Source organism: Phoenix dactylifera, chromosome 14 (genome assembly GCF_051530095.1).
Source record: "Phoenix dactylifera cultivar Ajwa chromosome 14, Ajwa_hap1_PhDact_Kaust_v1.1, whole genome shotgun sequence".
Lineage (NCBI taxonomy): Eukaryota > Viridiplantae > Streptophyta > Magnoliopsida > Arecales > Arecaceae > Phoenix > Phoenix dactylifera.
This window is the reverse complement of record NC_143203.1, coordinates 21,734,188-21,755,872: the sequence shown is the minus strand read 5'-3', so window position 1 is coordinate 21,755,872 and position 21,685 is coordinate 21,734,188. Positions and strand designations below refer to the sequence as shown.

The following is a 21,685-nucleotide window of genomic DNA, read 5'->3' as shown; positions in this document are numbered from 1 at the left end:
AAATTTATACTTGAAGATGATATGGTGTTGTTCATGTTAGTAGCTTGCTGCTATTCTCTTTTCTAAAAGTAAAATAGACCCATGCTCTACGTTTTTAATGCTTATAGTTAAGGTGTGCTTAATCTTTTATACTAATACTGAAACTCTTACATGATAATTAAATATTATGCTATATATCACTATTGCAGCAGTTTTGTGACAAATATTATCAATTAAATAGTAACGCTCTATAAAATATGCTGATGCTTGTTACTTACAACAAAGAAAGAATAAAGATTTCGAGTTGCAAAGTTAAATTACACTTTGCTAACTATCCTAATGTGTAATCAAAGATGACGGCTCGTTGTGTATGTCGGCTACTAGAACTAAAATGAGCACGCGGAGTCATCTAGCATGCAACTTGTACATTATATAGCCATCTTGCACCTTACCTTTTTCTATGGTAACAAAAAAAAATCTAATATAATAAGTTATTTCTAGATTAAATTACAAAGATAAATTACACTTTGCTAATTGTCGTAATGTGTAATCAAAGATGACGGGTCCTTGTGTATGTCAGCTTTTAGAACTAAAATGAACACGCGGAATCATCTAGCATGCAACTTGTACATTATATAGTCATCTTGCACCCTACCTTTTTCTATGGTAACAAAAAAAAGTCTAATTAATAAGATATTTCCAGATTAAAATAATAAATGAAGAAGAAACTAGGGTGATATAGGGCCAAATCACACTCTCATGCTAACCCTAACAATTTGCATGGCACTAATTCAAAATTGAAACCAAAACCTTCCAAGAAGGTGAAGGTTGTCCTTATCCTCTAACCCTACCATTCAAAACCCCTAAACAACCCCACCCGCTTTACCCCAACCCACCACAAATCCCGATTCAGACCAGGGTCATTTCCGGAAACAAAATCCATACCCCACCTCTCTCTCTCTCGGTCTTTCTCTCTCTCCTGAGTTCGTCGGTCGTTCCTCCTCTCTTCTCCCCTGGTCTCCTCCCTTCCCAAAATAACACCCCCGAATCCCCAAACTCCTCTCTCTCTCTCTCTCTCTCTCTCTCTCTCTCTCTCGCTCGCTCGCTCGCTCGCTGAGCAAGCGGGCCCGATGGAAGTGGAGTTCCCGGACGACTTCCGGTGCCCGATCTCCCTGGAAGTCATGTCCGACCCGGTGATCCTATCCTCTGGTTACACCTTCGACCGCGCCTCCATTCAGCGCTGGCTCGACTCCGGTAACCGCACCTGCCCGGTGACGAAGCTCCCACTTCCACCTCGCCCCTCTCTCATCCCCAACCACGCCCTCCGCAGCTTAATTTCCAACTTTGCCCCCGCCGGCGTCCCCAAAACCCCTCCCTGCCCCTCCCCCGACCCCCACGCCCTCCTCGCCTCCCTCTCCTTCCCCGCCAACGCCGACACCCTCGCCGCCGTCCTCCGCCTCTCCAAGCGGAGCGCCGCCTTCCGTCGCCTCGCCCTAGACGCCGGCGCCTCCTCCGTACTCCTCCGACACGCCGGCTCCGGCGACCGCCCCGACCTCCAGGACCTCGCCCTCCGCGCCCTCCTCCACCTCAGCCTCGACGGCGACGACGCCCGCGTCGGCCTCGTCGCCGAGGGCGCCGTCGACCGCCTCACCGCCGCCCTCCGCTCCCCCTCCGCCGCCGCGGCCCTCGCCGCTACTTGCCTCACCAGCCTCGCCATGGTCGAGGTCAACAAGTGCACCATCGGCGCTCACCCCTCCGCGATCGCAGCCCTGGCGGCGCTCCTTCGGGAGGGGAAGGGCCGGGAGCGCCGCGAGGCGGCTACCGCCCTCTACGAGCTCTGCAAGTTCCCGGAGAATCGCCGGCGGGCGGTGCGTGCCGGCTCCGTCCCGGCCCTCATCGACCTTGCCGGCAATGGTTCAGAGAGGGCGGTGGAGGTGCTGGGCCTCCTCGGGAAGTGCCGGGAGGGACGGGAAGAGATGAAGAGGGTCGATGGATTCGTTCGGGTCTTGGCCGGGGTTTTGAGATACGGCAGTTCCAGGGGCATCGAGAACGCTCTATTCGTGCTCAATTTGGTCTGCTCTGATGGCAAAGAGATGGCCTTGGAGGCGAGAAAAGAAGGAACTTTCGAGCTTTGCTTGGCTTTGGCTGGCGACGAGAATGGGAGGATTGGGAAGAATGCGGTGGGATTGGCTCGGACCCTGGATAATGGACCACTGGTCAACTTCTTATGAATTGGGCTTCTTCGTCTTCTCGGGTTGCCAAAATTTTGCATCGAAATCCATCTGAGTTATCTGCCAGAGGTGAGTGGAGCTGCTGCAATGATTAACGAGTTTCTTTTCTCTGTTTTAGCTTAGATGTCTGCTCTGTAAAAAAGGACGTTCTTTTTGAAAGCTTTTCTCTTCTAGTTTTGTAAAATTGGAATAAGTATTCCGGTTCATATCAAAAAGGCTGTAGCTTGTTAATCAAACCTGTAACTGTTCGGATGGAAATACAATCTGGTAATTATATTGTTTCTTTCCATCCCATCTCACAGCAACTGTTTGAGAAATTGGTTTAGATTTCTTATTCTGGGAGTAGTCTAATTTCTTGAGTTCGCATTGCGTTGTTCGAGGTGTTTTTTTGTCTGTTTGAGATTGATGGGATAGGCCATTGCTGTAATGCCAATCAAATTTTGGTTTGAAGGTTGGCATGTGTTCTTGCTCTGAAGTTCATGTTTGGTAATACTTCTGTGCAATTTACTTCTTTTACTTGTTTAGAGCTATGAATCTTCTTCATCACAAGTAGGAACAATATTTTGCTGTCAGTGAGTCGAGGCTTCATAGCTAAATCTACCTCTGCTGTAGGGTCTGAGTCTTCTGCATTAATGTGCTTTCTAAATGCTTTTTTCTTTTAAATGTTAACTTACGGACCAGAAGATATAGTTAGCTATGATTGGGTCCTCCAGTAGGGCGTATCCTATTTAGGAACCATAGTTATGTGGGTGCAAGTAAATTACAGGTCTGTAAAACTTGTACTAGAGCATGTATACAGGCACATGTTCGTCTACAGTTCGGATGCACATATTTAGTATTTGATGACATTAGTGCATCCACCTTAAGCTTAGAGCTTTCCTGATTGGAAATTTTTTCTCATGCTAAAAGGGAATTGGTGCCATTTATTTCATGATTAACTTAGGATAACAGTATAGAGGTGGTTTGTATAGATGAATACATTCCATTTTAAGCTTGAGCTGAGGAATTTTGCTTGAAAGAAAAAGAAAAGAGGGGCTTTCATGTCGTGGTGGGGTGCGGGGGGTGTATGTGCGTTGCGGGAAGTGCGGAGGGGGGGAGGGGTTATAAGATGATATGAATTTTTTTGAGTGCAAAGTTAACCGATAATAAGATTATTTGGTGAATGAGTATTCATAACAGTTATAATAAATGAAATTTTTTGAATAGGTGAACTAGAATTTGGTTGATCACATTTCAGGTTGGATCTGGTCATGTGAAATCGGAAGACGAGGTTCAACATCCATGATCCAGGCTATTGAAATATAATATACTATCTCCAAATTGCTTGCAAGTAAAAAAATCATATAATTTGCCGATTCTTAGCCTATGCATCCCGTTGTTGAAAAAGGATATTTTAAAAAAACATGTTATGGTGCCCCTTTTTGACCAATTAATGCATAGGTTAGGAGTTTCCGAATCACATAATTTTTGGTCTGTAAGCAACAAATTGCATTCAATGGCTCGGATTGTCGGATCGATATTTTCTGATTTCATCTGATCAGTTTCAACTTGGAAGCCGGTCAACGGGATCCTAGTCTATCTTTTTTCAGAATGAAAATTGCATACATGTTTAACAAAACAAGAACTTGGGAATGCAACTATGCAGCTGATAAGGTAGCTTGTTTTAAGAAATTTCCTGACTAACAATGCAACAATATCACTCAAGGAAAGTCCTAGACGGTCCACTAGAATTATCTGCAAGATTTCATGTTTGCTGTATAAAATATAAATAACAGATGTCATGATTCTGCTATCAGTCCTAAGTAGACCGGTATCGTTCATTTATCTTCAAGATAATGTATTTAAAGCAAACAACCCATGTTGAAAATAATTTGGATTCTGAAACATCCTAACTGAATTAGTAACTACCTGACAAGATTATGGAAAAGCAATGATCTCAAGATGAAATTCAATGTGTGGGAAGAGTAGAAAATCTAAAATTGCTCTTATTAGAGAATTTAGGCTTTGGAATTAATGAAATAATTGCATGATAGTGTGCTTCCGGAGAAGGGAGGACAGTAACTCTGGTAACTATCCTGGATCTATCCTACAAAAGTGTATGTGAAAAAATAACACCGCTTCAGCGAATCTAAACATTATGATGTTCATCTGCAGTACAGCTTATTTTTTCAGTAACTTCAGCGGAGTTGAGCCCAGAAAGAGATTCTAGGTTCTTGTTGCAGTTCTGCAGTCATTGTCTAGTATAGTATGGTATTATTGGTATTTTATCTTCTGTTTGGAACATTCAAAAGTATATCATAGTTTATCAGAGTTATAGTTTTCTGACCGAACTATCCAAACAAAAAGGCCTTCAATAGTGACCTAGAGCTAGGACTCATCTGCCACCTTATAATAAATTTTGGTAGATAACAGTCAGGCAAATTCAAGTGCATGAATGAGGTATAAAGGTTTCTTTTAATGTTTATGATATCTAATTGCTGTTCATCTCATCAAACTTCCATATCCTATGCATCAATGAACACATAAGCATATGGTGACTGTGCTTTAAAGAATATCCTTTGTAGCTCATTAGCTAGTAAAAACTTTAAAATCATATGGGTGATACTTGAGAATTTGCTTGCTTGAAAAATCATCAATTTCATGCAATTTCCTGATATCTTTTCAGATCGCCAGCTACTGCAGTTACCCTTTTCTGAATAAAAAGACTGCTGTTAAATTAATAGTTCAGAGTCCATTTTGCAGCATAGATGAAAACTTGTCATTCTGTTCTGTTTAAGAGATTTCAGTGACTTGCACATCCTGGGATAGTTACAAGCATTCAGCCATGTCCTGGCGGTCACACTACACTTCTTCAGACCTTGGTACTTTACCTTGGAAGAGAGTACTTAACAGCAAGAAATTGACCTGCTTGTGAAATCAGTGATGTTAGAAAGCAAGGAATCAATCTAGCATCGTACATACTACTGGAAAAAAAAGCTTGGTTGGGTTGTCTTAAACACAAAAAGGTGAAAAAAATAAGATGCTTAAGATGTTATTTGCTATCTTTACACTAACATGGTTATGGCTATTCTTTTACATCAGCAAAAGAAGATATACTTTTACTGCCGTAGAAAGTTGAAGTTATGATCATTGAAGCTATGACAAAGAGACTAGAAAGTAAAACAAAATAAAAAAATGTCAAAGCAAAACAGCATATTACAAATTCTAAACTAATTACTAAGAAATTAAATGGATCCTAAATCACTACATGTTGTTTAAAGCTATTCTCACTTATATTCACGTTTTCCCAGTTTTGACAGCATGGATCTGATTAAAGACACAGAGAAATGGAACTCAAGCACACCTCGTAGAGATGCCATTCAAACAATAGGATAACTTATCCCAGATTAATTGGAAAGTTAGAATTGCTACGGAATCGAGTTGAGAGATATATAGGATGTGAAATGTGGATCTTCAAGCTAGCCATTCAAGTGGAGCCTTTTTTCTTTCTCTCTCTCTCTCTCTCTCTTTTTTTTTCTTTTTTTTTTTTGCGCTTTAGCAAGTGGAGCCTGTTTACTTAAGCAGATATATAGAGTATGAACGTAACAGTCTCGGCCCAATGGCTATGAATTGGGTCGATGCATCCTTTGGCCCAAACTTTTTATTTTGAATTTGTTTTGAAGAGGTTTGAATTGGAGCCTGGATTGGAGGGAAGAGTCCCTTCTTATAGAGGAGGCCTTCAACCCCTCTTCTCATCCCATCAAATTCGAGAATAACGTTAAACTCCCACCAAGTCCAGTAAATTTATGGATATTGTCTCAACCCAGCATATTCACCATTCTTAACATTGGCTATATTTATGAGGATTTTAAAAACTGACTCGATCTACTAGATTTCAGAACTTGTATATTGTTAATGGTTATATCAACCCTTCCTTTTATCTCCTCTCTCTTAAAAAAGAAAAAAAAAAGAGAAAAAAGCAAAAGAAAAGAACACGAACATGATGACGAAGAAAAGGTTCGTGGTGTATCTACATGCTACTCGTGGAGTTGTAGATTGTTGACTTGGGTGGTTCCACTAGATGAGCTGCGTGTGGAATGGAAACTTATCCATCATTCGTGCTCCCAAAAGCCTAGGAAATGGAAAAAAAGAGCCATGATTATCTTGCAGAAATCTATCCTTAAGCTTTCTCAAGGTGAACTTCGACGACAGTGTCTCAGATAACTGAAGGAGAAGTATGGTTAGGTTTATCATTAGAAGCCCTGACTCCAGATTGATTGCAGTAGAGGGTTGTTAGTTTTGTAATATTTTTGTTCCTGACGCGAAGATGAGGGCAGTTTGGGAAGGGATTCGGCGACTATTATTAGGTAAATCCAGGATCATGCTAGGGTAGATGTCGAGCATCCTTTTATGTATGACATTCGTGATCTGCTGTAGGGTATGGATGCCCGTATCACTCATGTGTACCGGAAGACAAATAGGACGATTGATTAGGTGGCTTTGTACATTGCATAGCACTTAGTGGTTTATTGTGGGATAGTTTGGAATCCTTATCTTCCTCGATCTCTTTGTTGTCTTTTCTTTTCTAATTTTGTTGGATGTACTTATACTAGAATGGTATAAAGGTATCCGTGTTATAAAAAAATAAAAAAATAAAAATAAGAGACATTCTTTGAATAAAAGCCTGCCCCTCTTAGCCTCAAATGTTCTAAATGCTTGCAATTTCTATCCTCTCTTGACCTTTTGGAAGAAAATGGCTCAAAATCTCTCTTCAATACCATTTGCTAATGTAATGGTTATATTGCATATTGTGCAGGCATATATTTATTCCCATTGATTATACATTGGGTAGATTTTTTGTGTGGATACTTACATAAATCTAAGAAATTCAAATAATACCTTCTAACTAGCCATTTTAAGTAAGGTTCTGTATTGTTACAAATAGTACAAAAGCAAACCCAATTCATGGCCTATATGGACTAGTAGAGACTATAGTACGGATTTATTTGGACTAGCCATGAGCTGATCATGATACTTACGATTGAATTCATGGTATGTATGATTAGATTTGAGTAGATTTTCGATCTTTAATCTAACGAGGATGCTAAGGTTTATATGAAGAGAGCATATGAGGATCCATAAATACATGATTCTTTGATGATTATTTTAAATACATGATTCTTCGATGATTATTTGTTTAAAGTTATTTGGCAGGACTCACATACTTTGAGTTTTATATCATCAAATACATGATTCTTGTAGGCTATGCCAACTTTCCTAATATAGCTCCATAACCTACTTTCTCTTATATGGAAGATTAGTGTATAGACCATCCTTTTCCATTTGAAAGACTTTCTTAAATTCTTCCCTAGGCTTTTTCGTTCTCCATTTTTTCTGTGTTTCTCTTGAAAGAAAATTCTACTTCAAGTAAATCCTTTAACCATTTTTCTTTTTCTCCTCTGTTCGATGCGGCGTTCACTGTTATCTTACAATAACTTTTTTTTTTTTTTTTGATGGAAAGGGAGGTTTTAGTCACGAACTACTGCAACCCTCCAATAGAAATGGCTCGTCTGTTTTTTTCTTTCAAAATTTCCACACTATCTTTCAATTTTTTTGAAGCATAATAGTACACAAACAATTTTATCATTTTTTAAATTATACTACTTATTATAGGAGAACTTTAAAACTTCATGCAAGAGATCACAGTCTCATAACAAGCCTGTGATGAACCAGCGCAATGTCTTTTTTTCTGAAAAGTTGCATAAGATTTGAAGTTCTGCAGAAGAATCATGAGCCCAACCCAAGTACAGAATCATATGGAAACGTTCAGGATTTCTATTTAGAGTTTCCACTTTGGACGCCAAAAAACAAACTTAAAAGCTTGCGTCGGCAAGATAAGCGAATGTTGGCTGTTTTTGCCTGGTGGTCAGGTGATTCATCGCCAATGACTCGTTTAGATACCGTTTCTTTCTCTCTTAAGCCTTGAAGAAACCAACATGATGGAAATGAACAAAGAAAATTTTATACTTTTCATAATTTTCATATGTATTTTTGTATTTTTTTGAATAATAGCAGGTGCAGTACCATCATTTATAAGTATTTAGGCCAAAAACTTTGAAGACCATGCTGTCAAGATAGCATGCCTGAACCTCCTTTGTACTTTCACTTGCTTCAACCATTTGAGCCACTTTCTTGCAATTTTTGTTCAGACTAGCACCACGCTACGAGCGCTCACTAATGCCAGCCATTTGATTACTTACTTTTTTTTTTGGTAAAAACGGCATTTCATATAGCACTCAAATGGGTACAACCAGCCAAGTCAAAAAAAAAAAAATGGTGCAAGAAGAAAGAAACATCGACATCCATAGTCCAGATGAACTCTCTAGAGTGCCAAGCAACAAAGAAGGCAACCCAATCTGCAGCTCTGTTTACCTCCCAAAATACATGTACTGCCTGAAATTTCTCTATCTCCCTAACCAATCTGGAAGTCTCGCCAATCAGCGGGTGTTCGTCCCCATAGCTCTGTTTGATTGCTTACTTCTTTATCCAAGCGGGATAAGCAACTTGCTAAACTTTTGAGAATGCATTCCAAAGAATCAAATCCAAGACCACTGTGGGTATGAACAAATGCCATTTTATATTGTTTTTGGAAATTAAACTCGCATTGGTTAAAACACTATAGCTAAAAATTCTCATAGTTACTTTTGATATTGTTTGATTGCTCTTACCTTGCAAGTCACACTTGGAGAGCCAAATTTTGAAGACAATCATTGAGAACAAAGAGAACTGATCGTGCAACTACAATAATTAAAACTATGCGTAGACGCAAAGAAATGGAAGCTTTTAGTGGGAGGATGAATGGGAGGTGCACGCTTTGGAGGTATTGATTAGTGATGAAAAGGGCTCAAGCATGGGGTGTTTATGATACCTCTAGGCTCTAGTGAGGCCGAGGACATTGAGAAGAGGCCAGGGAGATCAACCTCATGTGATGTGCCTCTAAAAGCCAAGGGAAAAGTAGGTGGAAGATAGGGCAGCCATAAAGACAGGTGCGTTTATTGCCATAAAATAGGTCTGCTTCTCAAAGTTATGGCATGAATGCTCCAATGTAATACAACTGACCCTGTACTTCCTGGCAAAATCATATAATAATTGAGCTCTTTGTTCAATTGCAATATCATAGCTTCTGTAAGATCATAATTCATAACGGCTTAGAACTTCATCCAAAAACGCACACTAAAAAATATTATTATTATTATTTTAATCTTATATAAGTATTCAAGATGTATCTAGTACATAGTGGATATGAGACTAAATATACATCTATACGGATCCTCACACACTTTCTTAATTTTAGCCATGATATTCTTGCTAGATTTAGGGTCCAAATCCAATCAAATCTAATTATAAGTATCACAAATCCAATCATTAATACTATGATAAATTCATGGCCGATTTAAATAGGTATACCAGGTGTCAAAGCCTTCTTCCACACCCTATAAATACTTGCCTAAATCGGAGATGACCAATTTATTTTAATATCTAAACAAACCATCCCCTGATCTGGTGGTATATAATCTTGCAAAGCTGTCACTAAAGTCATCTTTGCTACCATTTAGGACACAGCATGTCACCATTTCCATTCTCTTTTTCATGAAAGGCTATTATTCCACCAGTCCCACCCATTCTTTTGGTTCCCATTCAAGCTTCCCCAATGGTTGGGTGCTTTTAGCTTTAAAAGATCCTTGTCTTTGACCATCTAATCTGGTCCCCTGGTTCATTGGTCCGACACCCAGGAGGTCTGATCTGAGAGTACGATGCGATCAAATTAGACATCCAATCGCAATACTCCATGGACTTCTCACGCTGGGGGTGGAGCCCGCACACCTCAACGTACACCACCAAAAATAAAAGTACTCTGGCGGCTCATTTTACCGCGGCCTCCGGTGTCGTCATGCTTCCGTGGCATTTCGTGGCTCTACTGACACAACCGTAAATAAGACCATTTCTAGGGGTATTTTTTTTTTCAACTAAGCCGCTCTCGGGGTGGTTCTATATACACCCCCCCTATTGCTAAGGACACCCCCCAAAAACCAAAAAGAAAATACCCAAACTAACCTTTAGTATAATTACCATATTGCCCTTGAAATTTTCTTAGTACACCCCCCTTCCTCCTCCTCCGTTTCGTTTTGAAAAGAAAAAAAAAAACACCCCTCAAACCCCCCTTAAACCCCTCGATCCATTTACATCGTTTAGGCGATCTTTGAAGGAGATTTAAGCCCCATTCGAAGCATGGACAAGCAACTAGTGATTTGGGACGAAGAATCGGCCGCAAAGGTACGTGTTCCACCTTGTTTCGAAATTTTTTTTTTTCACGGTTCGTGCTCCGTTCGGCACTGGATCGCCGAACAAAAGACTTCTGTTCAGCTGAACAGTGCCGAACAGAAGCCTTTTGTTCGGCAACCCTCAACCGAACAGAAGCCTTCTGTTCGGCTGCACAGTGCCGGACAGAAGGCTTCTGTCCGGCACTGTGCAGCCGAACAGAAGGCTTCTGTTCGGCTCTGTGCAGCCGAACAGAAGCCTTTTGTTCGGCGATCCAGTGCCGAACGGAGCACGAACCGTGAAAAAGAAAAAATGCCGGCGGGGGGGGGAGCTACCTCGAGGTGGTCGTGGAGGCGCCGGCGAGGTGCTCGTTGCTCGGGAGATGGCCGGGGAGGTGGTTCCGGGAGAAGCCGGCGAGGTGGTCGGAGATCGGGAGAATGCCGGCGACGAGAGGGAGAAGGAGGAACGGGGGGGTTTTGGGCGTTGCCGAGGTGCTTTGGGCGGAACAGTTCAAAGGGAGACGGAGGGGGTTTGGCCGCCGGCGAGGTGCTTGAGGCGAGATTTTTTGGGCGGAAAGGAGAAGCCGGCGGGTGTTTTGGAGGGGAAGAGCGGGGTGGGGGGGTTTGGGGGGTGTAGAGAGCAATTTAGGTGAGGAGGTGGGGAGGGTGGGGGGTAATTTAGGAATTTTTAATTTTTTAGGGGTGTCCTTAGCAAATGGGGGGGTGTAGAGAGTATTTAATTTTTTTTTAATTTTTGGGGGGTGTCCTGAGCAATAGGGGGGGTGTATATAGAACCACCCCCGCTCTCGTCGTGGCTTGTTCGTATCAAAATCTCCGGCCGTCGAATCGGTGGTTCAACGCCGCGCTCCGCGGAACTTGGAGGGCGTTCGAAGGGAAGTCATAGACGACAACTGGATCCTACGATCAAGCACGTGAGGTAGATCAACGGCTCAAAGTTGCCAATCGGTCCAAACTATTCCCCATATTTATTCACATAACGAGGTCCGAACACCGCACGTAAACTCACCTCCACCTGTAAACCTATTCCCATCTATCTATTCAGTAAATCAACGTCGCTGATCACGTGCGCACAGAAGGTGGACGACAAGGTCTATCGATCGAACGGCCATATGTAAACGAAGACGCGGCGATGTGCCTCTAGCACGAATATCGAAGCATGAGTCATCTCGAGGGTGCTGATGCGAATGACTCGGCCGCGTAAGAAAGCCAGCTCACGCCACTAAACGCTGATTAAATTACCTCTAATGACTAAATTATTGCAGAGTTAAACGCATTTCTAAAAATGGATTAAAACATAACTAATAGAGAGGTCGTCGTCGCTGGCTCCTTTGCCGCTCGGTGAATAAATAGGGGACCTCAGCCCACTCTTTTCTCAGAAATAAAGATCTGTGGGTTTCCCTCGTTCGAGCGATCCAAAGCCGAGAGCTACCGAGCCTTCATTAATGGCGACTAAGATTTACATAGTGTAACCATTACTGATTCCATCCTCCCTCTCTTTGTCTCTCTCTGTTCTACATTCATTGGATCTAATCATCCGTTTTAACTCTATTTTTTTTGTTATATTTTGCATAATTTTCCAATTTTTGTGCGGCATTTGGTGGAGGTCGTAGATGGGAATGGTTTTTGTGTGTGTGTGTGTGTGTGGGTGGGGGGATTCGGTGTCATTGATCTCTGTTTGGATGGTATTTTGCTTTCTGAGCTTCTTGATTGGTGGTTTTATTCGTGATCTTGATTTCTTTTTCCCCCCTTTTCCGGACTGTTCTTTTTCTGGGTTTTTCATTTGCTACTTGAAACTTCGTTATTTTTATGAATTTCTCTAGTGTGATACAAAATCGCGTGAATATTTGATATTTTCTTGGCATGCTGTTTGATCTGTTTTTTTTAGATGCGATTTTTCTCTATTTCAGTTGATATGTGCAGCTGCTCTATATTGCCCTAAAACAAAATGTGCTCTTTTTGTGCATCGAGCTTTTAGTATTTATCTTCATATCCATTCGGTTTATGTGGCCTTCTGTTTGATGCTAGGTTTGAGCTCTCGATAATTTATTTGGTTTATGTGGCTTTGATTTAAACTGTTTCTTGTTTATGTTTTTTACCATTAAGTTTGAACTCTTTCACATTCTGAGTGCCTTTTTCCTCTCTTGCGTTCAAAAAGAAAAGAGAAGAAAAAATCCAGCTATTATGCCAATGTTGATACGGATTACTGATCCTTTTTTTATCTACATGTCTTACTTTGAACTTAGCATTAGACTATGAAAAATCTGAGTTATATTCTTGAAGACATTTTTGTTGCTTTAGTTAATGTGTTGCCAACTGATGCAAGTAGGGTGCCACTTGTGCATTTGGGTCTAAATTTAATACATTTTAGATTAGTTTTCACTAAAAATCAAGTAGCACGCTGTTTGAAAATTATCCCAGTCTCTGTTAATGCAATTCACTCTTCAACCGTGATAGTATATTATCAAGTCTACATAGTGTGGGCCATTGATGTAAGCACCATCTAAGATGCTGAAGAAATGATATCAAGGATATCTGCTAGTGAGGCAAATAGAAGTGGATCTCTTTTGTTTTTTGTTTTCATTTTGTCTTGTACTCTCATCAACTTGTATTTGACCTGGATGCAACCATATTAATGTTTACTCTTCCTCTTGCTGGACAATACACTCCCTCCCTCTCTATGTGTTTGTGTACCGTGTGTATACGTATTAGTTCTTTGACCTGTTGGGCCAGCACTAATTTCTTAATGTGATTTAACACTCTGGGGATTCAACAATCAGTTCATTTGACTTCATGTCCAGTTATCCCCACCCATCTCCCTGATATTTGTTGTACCTTAGTTATCCATCAAATTGATGATTGTTCCAGCCTCAAAATTCTTCTGCCTAACTTATTAATATATCCCAGATGTAACTATACTTTTAATGTAATGAATATCTTATGTGATTCATGCCACCTAAATTTTCTATTAATGAAATTTTTATTTGAAGTTGCTGTTAACAATGAAAGAACTGGGTCTTTTAAAGTGTTCTTCTGTTATTTAAATGATATTGGTGTTCATGATCAATGAGCGATTGCTCATTAGTTCAATGTTAGAACAGAGATTTTTATATATTTTTCTATGTGACATACTGATCTTTGTGTGTATGCAGAAATAAACTGTACACGATGAAGATTAATTCTATATTTGTTTTTGCAGGTACTACTCCATGTATGGACATGTCGAGAAGCTAGCAGAAGAGATTAAAAAGGGTGCTTCAACTGTTGAAGGAGTAGAAGCTGAGATGTGGCAGGTCTTGCTCATGAGTTCGTCATTATCTATTTTAAATGCTTTTATGCTGTTAGAATTTTGGATAACCATTTTCTTTCAAGAATAATATATTTGGTATCTCTTTGAACTGTTAGTTATGGAACTAATGAAAATGCTTTGGCTCTCTAAGCATAATTTCGCAATTTGGCTTTGCGTTATATCAAGTAATGAAACATTTATCATTTAATATGAAATGATTAAACAAAAATTGTTGGTATAAGATAGGTTGCTATCGAATAACATTGATGAGCCTTTACTATTTTTCTGAAAGATTTCTAGAACACCATGTTTTGCAAACTCTGTATAAGAACTATTCTTCAATTAAATTAAAAGGCCATTCTGAAGCCAGATAACTAAACTATTATGTGGTTTTTAAGCTTTTTCTTTTTCTCTATTTGATGTTCATTTGCAATTAGCAAGTGTTTCTTATTCAGCTGTGGAAGTTGTGTCACTAAAGTGAATTTTCACTAGCACCACTTCAGGTGAGATCTTTGGTTACTGCATCCTGTATATTTTGTTCATATTTTCTTGAGTCCATTTTTGACATTGTCTTGGCATGGTATTCATTTTAAGTATCAATCTACTAAGTTGCAACGTCCATTTTCTAAAGACGTGCATACGGTACTTCAGGCATGTCAATTGATGCCTTGTTTTGAATAGAAGTTCTGTCCCTCATGCATGAACTCAAAAGTACATATGATTTATTGTATGTCAATGAAACAGATGCTTGTCTTGTTAGGAAAAGTGCATAGCTACTAAACCCTGCTATCAGGTTTCTACAGTGTATCAACAAACGTTACTTCGGCTTAGTCATAATAATGATCTATTTTGACCAAACAGGTTCCTGAGACACTCCCAGATGAGGTGCTTGGAAAGATGGGTGCACCCCCTAAAAGTGATGTGCCTACAATCACACCAAACGAGCTTGCTGAGGCTGATGGGATTATCTTTGGATTCCCAACTAGATTTGGTATGATGGCAGCACAATTTAAAGCTTTTCTTGATGCGACTGGAGGGCTCTGGAGAGCCCAGCAGCTTGCAGGGAAGCCTGCAGGAATCTTCTATAGCACTGGATCCCAAGGCGGCGGTCAAGAGACCACTCCGTAAGCTCCAAACCTTCAATTGCTTACATTGCATTAAAACTCTATGAACTGCTGGAGACATGCCCAACACAGCATGATTCTTATGAATTTTAAGAATTCGAGGATGGCTAGGTTATAAAATGTAGATGACAATGTTTTACAGAATGCGACATAAGAAAATTATCTTACATAAAAACAAAACATAAGATAGTGGTTCTTGAGAAGTCATTAAACTCTCGAAACATCCAACAAATTATATCTAAAGATTAATACTGTTCACAGTTCATTCTATATAAGATTATCATCGTAGCGACATTTCTTAGTTGTGCTCTTCCATATCAACCTTTGCTATTCAAGATCGTATAATCCTAGAGTGTTCCTTAAATTCTTCAGTGTTATCCTTGCCCTTTTTGGTATGCACGAACTCTTTGTGTAGAACTCTCTATTTGATATAACATCGCCTGGTTGCAAAGCCATTCTGAATCTTTGCCGGCTCAGTGTTGACACTGTGTAGATAGAATGGAGCTATTGTCCTGAGCGTATATAATTTTTACCTCTATAATATTCCTCATCAATTATGATATCTCTTACAATGTCATGAGCTCTTTCTTTTATCCAGTTAGTATAAGTTTGTTCGATTAAGGATTTATTTCATCTTCCTGCAGTTTGACAGCCATAACCCAGCTTGTTCACCACGGAATGATCTTTGTGCCGATTGGGTACACCTTCGGTGCTGGGATGTTTGAGATGGAGAAGGTGAAAGGTGGAAGCCCATATGGAGCAGGCACATTTGCCGGGGATGGTTCCAGATTCCCATCCGAGCTCGAACTGGAGCAAGCTTTCCACCAGGGGAAGTACTTCGCTGGCATTGCCAAGAAGTTCAAAAGTTCCTCTTGATTTGTGCCTTTATTGCAGGATTATCATTGGGTCACGGAATTATGTAGTGGTTTTGTTGATTGTTATAGCCTGTTGTTTGTTCCTGGGTAAATTGGCTTTTCATAAATAAAATATCTGATTGGCATGAGGTGGTGTCTTTACTTGGTAACTTGAAGGTTTATTAATTGCTGTCCCAAGCATTGCCTCAAGGTTCTTGGGGATGAAGAAACTTTATGATATTGAATTTAGATTGTATGGCTGTGAATGTTTATTCCAGTTGAACAAGTCTGAACTTTTTATTTTTGATAAGCACTGGTTGCTTAGTTTGCTATTACTTGATTTTGGATAATGTTCAGAGTGAAAAGCGATGAGGAAAAAGAAGAGTTTTCACATGTCTTGTTAAACGACCTTTAGTTTTAGCAATCTATACAAGATTCTTTTAATCTTATCAACTAATGGACATCTGATCTTATTAGAGTTAGGGGTGGCAAAATCTGACTTGAACCTGCCAACTAGCACGAACCCACTGGATATAAATGAGTATGGGTGGGGTTTTTCGTAATCAGACTCGTTTTGAGTTGATCCTGATATTAACTTGATTATGAATGGGTGGCTTCCTTTGAGAACTAATAGAGTCAGCAGTCTCTATTTATTTTTTTTCGTATAGTTTGGTTCACTTTAAAAGGAAAAAAAATTATAGTGAGTGATGGAATGTCTGGTCTATGGGATTCTAGGATATCTAGTTGTACTTTAACTAGTTTTAGCTTTAATTTGTTAACTAGTGGATATATCCTAAATTTCTAATTTTATATGATTCTCATAATTTATTTTAAATTCAATCTAATTTGTTGTTTGTGATATTCGAATATCATAATTTTCTCTATTTCTTAGTTATATATTATAATCAATGAATGAAAACTTTAATGAATTGGTAGGCGGGCATGAGTTTATATAAAATGAGTGGATCGGGTAGGGGTTTATGATTTCCAGCCTGATTATAAGTGGGACCTCGTATGGTTTGAGAGTTCTTTGTCCCGAACCCATTGCCACCTACCTCTATTAGGGTTTCACCATCCTGGTAAGAAATGATATATTCAAACTAAACACAGCTCTGCTCTTGGGCTTCTACAAACACCTCAACGCTCCCTGTGCCTCAACATGCTACTCCCATCCTCCTCACTTGGTCCCTTCAAGTTCGTCAAAAATTATATCTCCTGATACCATTTTGTCTACATTAAAAAAAAAAAAAACTTTATTAGCTACAACACTTGAAAGATAATGTCTCAAAGGAATTTTTTTTTTCATTCTAGGGAGTGGATGGACCTCTGCAATGCGTCTCAATACCAAGTTGGAGAGATATGGGAGTGTTTCAACTTCCAAGGCCCCTCAGTATACCAAAAAGTCATATATGATTTAGAGATACTTATATACCAAAAAGACATGATTTAAAGATGTTTAGCCAATGAATCAATTGCTCAAAAGTGAACAGTTTAGATAACATAGAATAATGTATAATTTGTATCACTTGATACATAAACTAGGGGATCTCCAAATTACATAATTTTTGCTATATAAATATTTTAGAGATAATATGGGATTCCCATCATCCAACCAAGACTGATAGGATTTGAGTTGAAATTCGATGTACTGGGAGGGTTGACTAGATGGTAGTCCAAACACCTCTCTTTTATATACATATATACATAACTACATGAATGCATGTATGTATACATATATCTATACATATATAGGTATCCTTCTCTTGATATTAGTTCCATTGTATGACCTTTAGACTACATTAATATGCTCCAACATCACCACCGAAACACATTATTAGCTTATTAGTTGATAATACCCAAAGAAATTCAATCAGAAAAAAAACAAAGAAATTGGGAAAAAACAGCTAGTTAGTAATGCCAAGATAAAAGCTGAAGTATTCAATATTTTGTTCTTCAAAGTTAATGGATCTTTTGTTAGAAAATCATCTTAAAAAGGTTTAAAATTTTCAAACAACTCATTTATTAATCTTATATTGGATCTTTGCATACAAGCAAACTCACGTTTATTGAAGTATTTCATGACGTGTGATGTGAATGCACGCATGGCTAGCTTTTATAGTCAACATCCATTGTGGGCCTTTCTAAGGGGTTACATGGACTGAGCCTATAAAAAGGCCCAGGTCCAAGTTTTCAAGCAACACAAACAGGTCTCCATGCGAGTTTTGCTGCTTTTATTCTCTTTCCAGAGCCTTGCTGTTTTTTTCCTCCTCTGTCAACTTTTTCCCGATATTTCCTTTCCAATTTTGGGCAATAGAAGGAAGTTGTTCGATCAAACTTTCATACGATCGTGCTCATAACAGGAGGCTTAAACTGAGCCGCAAGCTTTCCGAATACATGCACAAGAGAGCGAGTTCATTCTTAGAACAATGTTCCTACGTGCCTCATTCCAAGCACCTCTCTCTAATTTTCTTTCATTATTTAGTTTTCATATTTATTTCAATCATATATTATTTTCTCAAATTACTTTAATTATTTACAAATGTAATTAGCAATCTTGTTGTATACTTATTAGAACATACCTGGGAACCAAAACTTTAGGTTTATATTTCCTTGGCTAAGCCTGAAGAAACTATTTTTTCTCTATATTGCGCACTTTACATTCGTACCCATCAGCAATCCAACAAAAATCTATTAGTTACAAAACCAGGACACTGCATAAACGAAGGTTTAAGCATATTTAAGCTCTCCAATGTAAAATTTCAAAGAGTTTCCTAGTCCCCCATATCCTGAAGGGACACTGCAGAAATTGAAGATCTCTCTTTCTTTTTATCTTTTGATACAACACTGAAGATCACATTGAACAAAGGAAACATAAAGTCAGGGAAGATATGTTGAGAGATACATCTAATGCTTGGCAATGTCATCATGCAATGGAGAGAAAAGCATTCCCCACCCTTCCATGTCTAACTATTCAAGAAGGGGGAGAGAGAGAGAGAGAGAGTCGACAGATTTGTTTCTACTCTGAACTCAATTATTCCTTCTTATCATATCATTATCTTTTGTTAAAAAGGGGAGGTAGTACCAGCCTTTATAGTTCATACAACATACGCGCACCAAACTGGAACAAGACCCGGCCACTTCACGTTTGTCCACTCTCTTGTTCTAAATTCAATAACTAACAATAATATCCCCACTATCTAAATTAATCCCACATTCCCTGCCACATTTAGCACCCGTTCCAATTCCCTAACCCACATCTAAATATAATACAACACTGAATTATTCCCTTCCAAAGCTCTCTAATCTATGTCCAGCCTTGTACCATTCTCCATGGAGCTTTCCCAACATATATACCTTGTGTCTAATGGGCCATTTCCTCTTGCTTTCCTTCCTCTTTTGAGCTGCACTACTAAGGATCATCATATGGAGTTATAGGTTATATATTCTTCTTCTCCCAATCTATCATTCCCTACCTTTTTTTTGTGTTAGCGGCACGCTATTTGGAGAAGAAAATATTCTTTTCTTCCACCTCAACATATTACCTATAAGTTCCTCCAAATGTTGGAGTCCAGAAATCAACTGGGGTCTCGCTAGCCACTGCAAAAGTGCTCGATATCGGAACAAGACAAAGCCCTCGGCTTGTAAGGTCTATCTGTGGTCCTTCTCCATCATTTGTTTCGTCGAAATTCTGCATAGAAAACCCAGTTCAGGATGGTTCCTTTTTTGAGCATAAACTCGAGATAATTCATACACCCATTGAAAAGATAACAAAGTTAATTGGCACAATATTTATTCATTAAATGGAACGCTTATATTACCTGCGGGTGCTGCATTTGATGGCCATTTTTCAAATATGGAGCACTGAGAACCTGCAATGGTGTAAGATGTATTAGAGAATAGAGTTAGTATAAAGTTTTTTTGCTTTACGAGAAGGTGTTCAGGGTGGGACTTACACCAACTTGTTCGTGAAGAAACTTGATGTACTCGATGGCCTCGTGGAGAACTGATGCAGTATCGGTCTGGAAAAGGAGTGGGATTCAGTTATAAAGGTAGGAGCCATGCTTGTATAAGAACCTAAAGGAAAACTTCGAGCTCTATTCTTGGGAGCAAAGGGAAATCAAAAGCCTTCACCTTTCCAAAAGGTGACACCAGTTGCTGTAATGCAGTGACTCTGTCCCCTAGCTTCTCTTTCCTGACCTGGTAGAATAATAATTTAAAGCTCTCATTAAAGGTCGCATGGTAAAGAAAAGAGAGAACATCAAATATCCATTGATTGAGATCTCGAAAGAATCCGATCATACCTTAAAAGTTGGCAATGGCGATGGTGTCTCCATCCTGGGCTTCTTGAGTGCCGGCTCATTGCTACTTTTCTTCATCGTATTCGAGCGGGATTCGCCTGCTCCTTCTGAATTAGACTACGTATAATGAAGACAACGAAATTTAGACCACAAAAGTCTAATCATCCGAACGAGAAGATAAAAAATTGCCCTTCCTTCAAAGGGTCTGATGGCAATACTGACCTGCACCAAAAGATTGCTGCGATTTGTTTCTCCCTCCAGGGCATGTAGGGCTAAGCCAGTGGGTGTCGAAGAGTAAAGGCCCAAGCTTGTTTCAGTTGTAGCAGTGGCCGAGGGATTCCAGAAGGGAGTGTTGTTGGATAAATGGAGTTGCTGCTTCACAGGCAAGGCCTTATCGAACTGGGGCAATTTGGCTACCTGAGATTGTGACGACTCGTACAAAACCCCATGATAACTCATCGGAGAGTTCATCGTCTGATTGTTAAAAGACTGCCGAGGTCTTGTTTCGGGTTCGAAGAGGCCTTGTAGCAGTGCCGGAGGTAATCCAAACGATGCCGGAAAGAGTGGGCAGCTATTAGCACTGGAGCTCAAGTGATGTTGGTCTTGCATTAGCCCTTGTTTCAAGTCCTCTATTAGGTTCAGCGAGGAACTCTCAACATTCATATGAATTTGATTGGATTCCATCACCGGCTCGTTTCGAAGATAGGATCCTGAGCTCATGTCCTCTTGGAGCAAGGCATGTAAATTGTTCTCAGCTCTTTCACCAGCCATTCTACATCAAATTATATCATAAGATACAGATTTGGCCGACAAAAGAAGTCCACAAACTGCTATATAAAATGATGTGTGATCAAAAGAAAAAAGAGATGAAGGGAATACTTACAAGAAAGGTTGATTCGAACTGATTAATGGGGAGGAGAGGCCAAAATCCGATACTTGTAGCGTGGAATCCATGATGGGGTTGGCGACCAATTGATCGGAGGCTTGGGGTTTATGCGTGTCTTGGAAGGTTATAGAGCTGTTGGAGACTGAACCTGGGGACTCGTCGTAGGACCTCGACTTGGCCTGCACCATGTCGTCGGCGCCGGCGGCCCAGGTGAACTCCGTCGAGCATGAGACTGATGTGGACATCACCGGGCCGTCGAACCCGCCGGTCCTTCCGGTGCTCCACCAGCTACCACTATTACAGATCCCTGTCTGGAATTCCTCTGCCATCTCTCTCTCTCTCTCTCTCTCTCTCGTGTTGTGGCGTCTTTTTTGCGGTTAGTGGTGCTTAGCCTTATATAAACTGTTGGGTTCCGGTTTAAGACTTGATTAGACCTATATATACTTTTAATTTCCTTTAATAAGACCTACATTGCCATGGGCAAACATCATTTCTTCCACTTATCATCCCCAGTTTTCTTCCCCCCTTTGTCTACCTTGCCCCTAAAGTTCAGCCAATTCTGCCTCCATTTACATGCTTGCATGACAAGAAGAAAATGCATTGTAAGTATTACAAGAGAGCCATTAGGTTTAAGATATCCACTAACTCATTTACCATCTGTAACAAAATTTAAAAACATGCTTTTCTTTTTATAAATAATTATTATTTT

At 39.8% G+C, this 21,685-nt stretch overlaps 3 protein-coding genes across 3 annotated transcripts; 2 read left to right on the top strand and 1 right to left on the bottom strand.

Annotated features, from left to right (window-relative positions):
• The first annotated feature begins 877 nt into the window (after positions 1 to 877).
• Positions 878 to 2,497, top strand: LOC120112704 (U-box domain-containing protein 8). Its single transcript, XM_039132269.3, has one exon. It carries the CDS (start codon positions 1,110 to 1,112, stop codon positions 2,208 to 2,210), a length of 1,101 nt encoding a protein of 366 aa, XP_038988197.3. The 5' UTR covers positions 878 to 1,109; the 3' UTR covers positions 2,211 to 2,497.
• A 9,352-nt stretch (positions 2,498 to 11,849) lies between these two features.
• Positions 11,850 to 15,941, top strand: LOC103709877 (NAD(P)H dehydrogenase (quinone) FQR1-like). Its single transcript, XM_008795402.5, has 4 exons — positions 11,850 to 11,993; positions 13,725 to 13,818; positions 14,676 to 14,938; positions 15,583 to 15,941. Exons 1-4 carry the CDS (start codon positions 11,971 to 11,973, stop codon positions 15,812 to 15,814), a joined length of 612 nt encoding a protein of 203 aa, XP_008793624.2. The 5' UTR covers positions 11,850 to 11,970; the 3' UTR covers positions 15,815 to 15,941.
• A 2,860-nt stretch (positions 15,942 to 18,801) lies between these two features.
• Positions 18,802 to 21,337, bottom strand: LOC103709928 (transcription factor bHLH112). The gene is made up of 7 exons (XM_017843486.5): positions 20,974 to 21,337; positions 20,313 to 20,862; positions 20,094 to 20,207; positions 19,924 to 19,989; positions 19,746 to 19,811; positions 19,611 to 19,661; positions 18,802 to 19,480 (listed from the first exon to the last, which is right to left on the bottom strand). The coding sequence occupies exons 1-7, from the start codon at positions 21,303 to 21,305 to the stop codon at positions 19,331 to 19,333; spliced, it is 1,329 nt and encodes a 442-aa protein (XP_017698975.4). The 5' UTR covers positions 21,306 to 21,337; the 3' UTR covers positions 18,802 to 19,330.
• Between the last annotated feature and the right edge of the window lie 348 nt (positions 21,338 to 21,685).